This window comes from Aptenodytes forsteri, unplaced genomic scaffold (assembly GCF_000699145.1).
Source record: "Aptenodytes forsteri isolate BGI_AS27 unplaced genomic scaffold, ASM69914v1 Scaffold471, whole genome shotgun sequence".
NCBI classification, from domain to species: domain Eukaryota; kingdom Metazoa; phylum Chordata; class Aves; order Sphenisciformes; family Spheniscidae; genus Aptenodytes; species Aptenodytes forsteri.
Genome location: NW_008795862.1, coordinates 338,972 through 347,296, shown reverse-complemented (window position 1 = coordinate 347,296; position 8,325 = coordinate 338,972). Strand labels below are relative to the sequence as shown.

General features: G+C 44.6%; 1 protein-coding gene across 1 annotated transcript in view; it reads right to left on the bottom strand.

Moving 5' to 3' along the window:
• The window catches only part of MED26 (mediator complex subunit 26), a 21,764-nt gene extending 14,547 nt beyond the window's left edge, over positions 1–7,217 (bottom strand). Inside the window, exon 1 of the mRNA XM_019473337.1 lies at positions 7,202–7,217. Within this exon, the coding sequence (XP_019328882.1) occupies position 7,202 (1 nt within the window). The 5' untranslated portion in view covers positions 7,203–7,217. The remainder of the gene's footprint in view (positions 1–7,201) is intronic.
• Positions 7,218–8,325: the final 1,108 nt, after the last annotated feature.

Sequence of the window (8,325 nt, the reverse complement as noted above, 5' to 3'; positions counted from 1 at the left end):
ATGATCAGTCGAGAATGCTCGGCCATTCCATTCAGTGGCACAATCATTAGCAGCTACTTAGAAACAAAATGAGTTTTCTACCTTTGGCTGGAAAAAAAAAAATCTTCCCCCAGAGGACTGTAAGCACAGCACCTTTCATCTCAGAGCTTACGAGTTGGAAAGCTACTTTAAGACCAGCTCCTCGCCCAGCGTGATCACGACAGGACAAAAGAACCCAGTACCCCATCAGCATTTTATTTATATTTAAACACAGAACACTCGGGAAGCTGCAACCTGGCGCTAGTTATTTCTAACCTAGCAGCAAAAAACTTCATGATTTCCACTTAAGAAAGCCCCACTGATGCTTAAGCCCCTTGGCAGCCTGTCTTAAAAAGTCCAGTGAAGAAAATACTACACAAAGTCAAAACCCAATAGCTCATACTTTGATAGACTGGAGCTTTTACACACATGACAACGGAGACCGAGCTTTCATGTTGCAGTCAGATTCTGAACTAGCGTGCTTACCCCATAAGCACACAAGCTGCGGGCGCCCCACCTCTGCAAACACGTTTGAAACATCACCTCTTGCATCTTCTTCTCTTCCACCTCACTACGCTCACCTCTATTCAAGAATCAACTGTAGTTTCTCCAAGGACAAACTGTAATATTGAGGTATACGTTTTTCTGGAACTTTCAGGATGATAACTTATATACAAACACAAAACTTCCTTGTTCCTTCCCATGCAATTAATTTACACAGCACGAGCGTTACAGACTGTCCATGCTACCCAGCTCAAAGAGCTCCGCTTAAGAGACAGCTTGAGTTACAGAAACTGAGCTGGTTGTAGATGCGCTGGAAGTTTGTTCGCTGAAGAGAAGTTATGAATGTGCATCACCACCTTGGGAAAAACCCATGCTCCTCTACCTTCACAAGTTCTACGCTCCTTGAAAAAATACATCAACTTAGACCTGCAGTATAACCATGATACTCTGCAAGCTGATTCTGCATGAGAAGAGTATGTGAGAAAGCAGATCCACAAAGGTGCCGGCTGTCACTCTTCAACAAGGCTTCCACCTCTGCACAATCATCTTTACAGCACAAAGTTTCAAAATACACCCAGTTGAGTATGTTGCTGAATACTACAGACTTGGACGTAGGATTCCTCTCCTCCCCAACTGCCATGTTAGCAAACCACTTTGTTCAGTAAAACAGAACTAATTATGTTTTACTTCCAGGGATTCCTCAATAGAAATTTCTACCACCGACTGTTTGGACATGCTGAAAATTGTATACTTTGATATTAACAATCACACTTAAGCGTGCACCGCTGCCCCATGAAAGCCATGCCCCAGAAAACACTGACATGCTGTTAAGTTTAGCAGATTGCACCTCAAATTAAAGCAATTTGCTAGCACTTAAATATTGTTCCAAACACTGAAAGCATGAATTACCTGCAGAAAGAATAATTTAGCTGCTAGAATACTGAATAAACAAACCTACATTTACATTAAACTGAATGTGATGTACTTACCTTGACCTTAAATATTTCTTTAAAGACCAAATATGTAAGTGGGGCCACATCATACCATATGTTCTACAGACCGGAGAAAGTTTATTTGAAGTTATCACGAAGCACAAAATGGGTGAGACGAGATAGCAGTAAAACATTATCAGCCAAAACAGAGGGGGGGGGGGGGGGTATCTATAAAAACTATACTGACATTAAATTTAACTCCAAATCTAATACACTGGAGTAACTATGCTTTAAAAGTGCTTCTTAATTAACATCAAATTTCCCCAGTAGGCAGAATAGATTCCTTCTTTCTCTATCCTGAAACTTTTGTGGTTCCTGAAAAAAGAAAACTCTACTTGTCAACTGCAGCAGCTCCTTGAAGAAACTGGAAAAGGCTCTCGCCTCACAGGAACTGGGAGAAAAAGCTTCAGCTGCTCTGAAACTACTTTGATCAGGTTGCCAGGATGACAGTGCTGCCATGTCATATGGCCACACGAAAAACCCTGAAGAGAGGCAACAACCTACACCTTACGCACCCCTAAACGGGGCTCACCCTCAACTTATCGTACAGAACCCTAACAAATGACAAATGGGAGTTTCAACCTTAGGTCCAGACTCCTGGAACACGGGCTAAGCTGAAGGTTGTCTTACTTCCTAAGACACAGATTGGGTCTTCTCCCCACTTGGCAGCTTTTGACCGCAAATATTTTCCCTCCCACCCATACCAGTGTCAGGCTGCAGCGCCTCGGCAGCAGGAGCCGATCCAGCTGCACCCCATGCCCGCACCTCACCAGCTCCAGCCCTCCCGGGACCCCGCGCTCAGCTCCCTCAGCCCCCTGCTTTCTTGGGTTAACTGTGTGCCAACGTGCACCGAAATGGCTTAACACAGCGTCCCAGGTGCACCAGCGGCCGCAGGAACACAGCTGCCCCAAGTCAGAGCAACCTGGGAAACTGCAGCCTCGGCTTCTTTGCTGTCCGGGAAGTTTGTTTTAGGGCATTTCTCCTGGAAGGACGCGCATCTTGCACATCAGCTGTCTTTTCCATGCTGTGGCTCACGGTGACTGTCAGAGATTATTCCTGATGTTTATTCTACCTACAAAAAGTTGGTTCTTCCATTCAGTAAACTGCTTCATGGTTACATCAAGAAAAATGCGTTAGATTAGTTATTTCCCTCTCAGCGCTTCCTCCCTCCAGCCTCTGAGCAATCAAAGTGCTCGTGCCCATGCTATAGCGTGTGCAGACAGCTACTTGCTGCAAAGTTTTATCATTTGGATTTGAAAAGCCTGCTCCCCTTTAATGAAACAATCTGCAAACTGAGGGGTGTCTGGCTGGAGGGTGCTGCTCTGCAACAGCTCGGGCTTGTACCACTTGGGGCTGCAACTACCCCACCATCCTTGCCACACACGCTCCCCCAACTACTGCTTTGTGCCAAAACTGCCACCTCCCCGAGCGCAGGATGAGCCAGGGAGGGGAAAGAGGCCCCAGAGGAGTCTCCTTTCAGGTAGGCTTTGGCCAAGTGAGTTCCTCGGCTGGGGTCAGCCAGGCAGCCCCGTGCCAGCACAAGGGAGGGAACAGGAATGTGCAGCTGGAGGTGGGGAAGTGGATGGGGATCCCAGCAGCTCTCCCGCCGGGCACAGCTCCATTGGCAGTTTCGGCTGGTGTAAGCATGCAAGTCTAAGCCAAGTCAATTTTTGATTATTTGGAGCATTAGCCACACGGCCTTCAGTGTAAAGTGGTTTACTCTCGAGTCGCAAAGCTCGCTACGCAGGAGCATCCTCCTGGATACCCATGAAGAAGTCTCCCAGGATTTATCCCAGGAACACGTGCCGAGCCCCCACACTACCGCATCGCAACAAGCACAGGGTACAATTCCAGACATCTTTGAACCACACACAAGCGACAGTGACGATAAAGACTCTACAAATGAAACTCGACCATAAGGCATCCACTCTCGTCTCAAAAGCCGCAGCCAGGTGTGGTTAACTTTTACAGGTAACACATACCTCTTTCCTACAAGATCCCAAACCAGGCTGCTAAGGCAGCAGGGAAGCACGAGGAAGAAACAGCATTCCATTTTTCAGCTTCCATACTTATTTAAACATTTTAATATCCAATTCTGCTGCCACACCTGTGCCAGCACTATTAGTGATGCACCAGAAGTTTTATCGGGTAATTGAGCTACATCAAAAACTACCTAGGGAAAAAAGATGTATTATCTTTTCTTTTCTAAACCCTGATCAATTCCCCAGTTCAGTTCACCACATGATCCTGCAAATAGTTGCACCGGCACACACAAAATGGGTGTGTGTAGCAGGAATAAGAAGAGGGTGTCATTTAAATTGTCACTGCTGCCGAAACAAACACTCAAATTACAGCTTAAGAGCAAATGACTACTGCCATCATCACTGCAACCTGTGGAGTTTCAAGGAATTAACAATAGAAAGGCAGCCTGGCATTCCCCTTGCTTTGACCCCTCAACCCAAACTCCCTGCTACTTTTGTTTGCCCAGATTTTGTTTCAGCAGCCTCAAACTTTAGAATGGTCTCACTACTGCAAGGAGTACTGTGCAAGTGAAAAGTTTTTAAACTCCCCCCCTCAAAACCTCTCAAAAAGTAATAGGCTTTATTACCACCAAAAACAAATTGTCCAGGGCTATCCAGGCAACTAACCAGACAAGTGCTAACTTGGACTAGTTAAACTCAGTATCTACGTAAGCATCACGGGCACTGTTGGAATATACTTCCACCACGCAAAAAAAGCTTTTTTGGAAAGAGGTGGACAGGAAAGCTGCAAAGCAAGGCCAAGAAACTAACTATGCCACCACCCTCAAACTGGTGAATTCAAGTGTATCCAGCTGTCTACAATACAGAGCATCAAAAGAAAAGCAGTCATCCTCATTTAAGGTTATTTAGAATTATGAAGAAACTGAATACAGTGGGACTTACTGCAACAGGCCCAAATCTTTATCTGGAACCCAGGACCGACACGATAACGATGCTTCAGACCCTACACATTAGGAAATGCCACAACCACCCACATGTTTCACCACAACCTGAAACACAATCCGCTGCGCCTTGATGCACAAAATGCAATACTACTTGAAACAAGACAAGCTACAATAAGGAAATAAACAAAAATGGTGAGAGGTACGACAGGCTCCGGCCTCTTTGCACACTGCAGCTTCCTCAAAACTGATAAGCTTATTAAGGCCTCACAGAAAAGGATAAAGCTAAAGCAAAAGCCATGCCTAGTCTACTTTCGCCCACACGTAACACTTCCCCGCATCCAAAGAAATCACCAAGACCCTCCCGAAGTGAACCACCGTCCTCCTCCACTCTCTACGTGTATATTGTTACAGCAGCGTGTGGCCCTTCTACCCAAGGATAAAGCTAAAGCAAAAGCCATGCCTAGTCTACTTTCGCCCACACGTAACACTTCCCCGCATCCAAAGAAATCACCAAGACCCTCCCGAAGTGAACCACCGTCCTCCTCCACTCTCTACGTGTATATTGTTACAGCAGCGTGTGGCACCTTCTCCCCCGTTTTTAAACTCAATTCTAGAAAGCATATTTATCACTGATGAGAGAGGCTTTTGTTTCTAAGATCTCGGTAAAGCAATCACTACAGAAAACAGCCACGGAAGCATCTTTATGCAACTCGTGTCAACTGGAAGATCACCCCAGGCCAATACACTACTTAACATATTACAACACACGGACCAATTCATTATTAATAATTCAGAGAGTGGACCTCTCCTGAAGGTCTGAGCAGCAAGGCCAGCTGAGATACTGCATGAACGGCAGCCTGATTTACAATCAGCTCCAACCACACAGTGAGAATATAACGGGTTGTTACTCAAACCAAAGCTAGGTTTGCATCACAGAGAGGTATTAATGGCAAATAATTAAATTATTGTCTAATATTTAAAATCGGAAAAAAAAATTGCTACATATTCAGGATGAGGAACCATTTAATTGCAAGCACAATTCTAACAGCCAGTTGGAAATGACAGGCTTTCCCACAGAGCTAAAACTAACAGATCTCATTATTCCTGACATCAGGTAATAAATTCCCTGAAGAGTACAGAGTACGATTTAACAAGGCGAAGGTGTTCTGCTTGGGGGAAGAGGTGGTTTCTCGGCACACCGAGCCCAAAGGGAAAAGCGTTGCTTCTACCAGAACCAAGGAACATCTCCCCTGCAAGACCTCACACAACTGCTGCAATAAGGGTTCGGACACTCTCCTCCAGTTCGTGTTTCTACACGGTTCTTCCAGGAAAAGGATTTTCCATCGTTGTGGGTGATACCACTGAACTCATGCTTTCCTCCAGCATGAGTCTTGGTACGTTCTCGCTAACGCACAAGCTTTGGAAGGAAATTGATGTTGATACTTAGTGTTTAAGTCGTGTAGCAGAAGTAGTTTGCCCATATGTTTTTTTTCGAGGGGAAAAGGCTGAATAAATGAAGACATAATACCAGACATCCCGGATGGCTTCCAAGATGATGTAATTTTTTTAAAATAGCTTATTTCTTATAGGTCTCCTTTGAAATAGAGGTTACCCGTGTAAATTCTGAACTAACTGTGTGAAACTAAGTTATAAATATATTCTGCAACAATTACTAGAAGAGGTCTCAAGCGCTAAATGCATGTGTACAATTAAAACATTGCTCCTGAGTCAGCACGGCTTCATGTAGCAGTTCAAACCAAGGTGAACAACTGGCACCCAAGTTGATTTCTCAAAGCAAGCAGGTTCTGAAAGCTTGGGGAAAAGATTATTTTGACCAGTTCAACTCAACACAGGTAGGGAAACTTATCTTTTTTTTTTTTTTTTTTTTAAATTTAAGGCAGGACCTCGGAGTTAACCAAGACCTGTATATACCACAAAGACCTTTACGGCTACACTGGAATGAATATCCACAATGGGGAATCAGCTTGTATTAGAGAACGTATCAGCGAAGCTTAAATTTACAGCGCCCCACAGTAAAGCACTATAACAAACTGTATCCTCCTCAACCTCGCAGAACTAGACCGGTTTTCGCACACCTGACAATATTAGTGCAGTTTTCACCCTCTCCAGAAACACGCACGTACACACCGACAATTACATTGAAAAGCCTGAATAAAATCCAGGCCTCAAAGCTTGACTTTCCTTGGTAAACAAGGAAGTCAATCACAATAATGAACGCTGTAAGTTTGAACGCAACCACTTCTTTTAGGAGAAGATTCTAAAAGCCAGAAGAAAGCAGTCAGAGTTTTCCGGGAGCGCAGCAGCTCATAGCTGCTTTGACTTCTTCCTGCGGGAAAACATCAGAACAGTTTCTTACACTTCTACGCTGGTGCCCAAGTGCGATTAAATTCAGAATCTGCTTTTAAGCACGTTCAAAACTTACGTTTTTCTTCCCTTCGTGCAAATGGCACGACAGGTAGTTTTATCGATTGTTTACCATGTGTTCTATGTGCTTTGGAGAAAAAAGACTGAGATCTAAGCCTGCACAATGAATCTCAACTACACCACCTCTGCTCTCATTCGAAGAAAAGGTTAAAATGGAAGACGGCCCCCTGCCTACAGGCATTTCTAAACAATGGGCTGATTTTTCTGCCACCAATTATTGCCCTGGATAAGTATCAAGTATGTAGAATTATAATTTAACATACATTACTCCTCAGCTTATGGGGCTACTGACCTGTTGGAAGCTCAGCAGAGCTACTGGCTGATGCTCTAGCTTCCCCTCGCAGACAGCTGCCTGGTCATTTCTGGTCCCCCTCATCACAACCAAACTGCAAGCACCTTCGCGGCACAATGTAACATTAACGTGTGGAGAAAGAGAAAAGTATCCATCACAAAATGTATTTCCTGGCTGCTTAATTCCACGCAGCCACAGTGTTTTAGAAAGTAACACCAGAAGTAGGGTAACCAGTGCTGCCCACAGTTTAGAAGTCAAAAGAAACCATAGATCTGTTAGAATTTTATTAAACCAGGTTGACACTTGGTCTAACGTAAGGTGAAAAATTTGCAGCCACAAAAAAAAGAGAACTCAAGAGCAAACAAAATTCATGAGGTGTACTGACATTTCAGCGAGATCCACATTAAAGTACTGCAAACTCAAACAACTTTGACATTTAAAAGCCCACAATTACCATTATAATTCATTACTGTTACTAGAACATGTAATATTGCAGCTCGTCGACAAACGCACATCACAGGGCATTACTAAAGAAGCTACAAGGTCAGGGTGATTTTTCTTCAGGTCTCGTGTCCCAGGCAGGCCACTCCAGAGTGTTTCCAAACGGCAATGGCTTTGATAGCTACTTTAAGACTTCAATACAGGTCTATTACAAAAAAAAAAAAAAGCCCCACTTGGTCAGACAGAAGCAGGTATGGCTTTAATAGAACCAAAATACCATTTCACGTACCCAGCCTCCTGGAATAACAGACACACACGGGTTCAGCCTGACGCACCCGTAGCTGCCCCTGCAGACTGCAGATGGCCAAGCCAAACCCACCTTTGCATCCCGCTGCGGCGACTGTTGATCCAAGATTCAAAAATCTGACAGCCTGCAGGCTCTGCAGCCCTCTCACAGTAATAAACACCTAAGCGGAGAACTGCTTTAATGCGCCAAAAAAACCCGTAAAAGGAGTAAACGATACTTTGGGTAACCGCCACTTAAACGTTAAGGCCACTTGCAGGTAAAATATACACCGACTCCTGTGCTTACACTACATCCCAGAAGGAGCAGATAAGCTCATTAGCGCGCTGCAGGAAGGGATAAAAGCGAAGACCGAGGCTGCTCGGTGCCTGGAGCAGCTCCAGAGCCCCGAAGCCACCGTCGA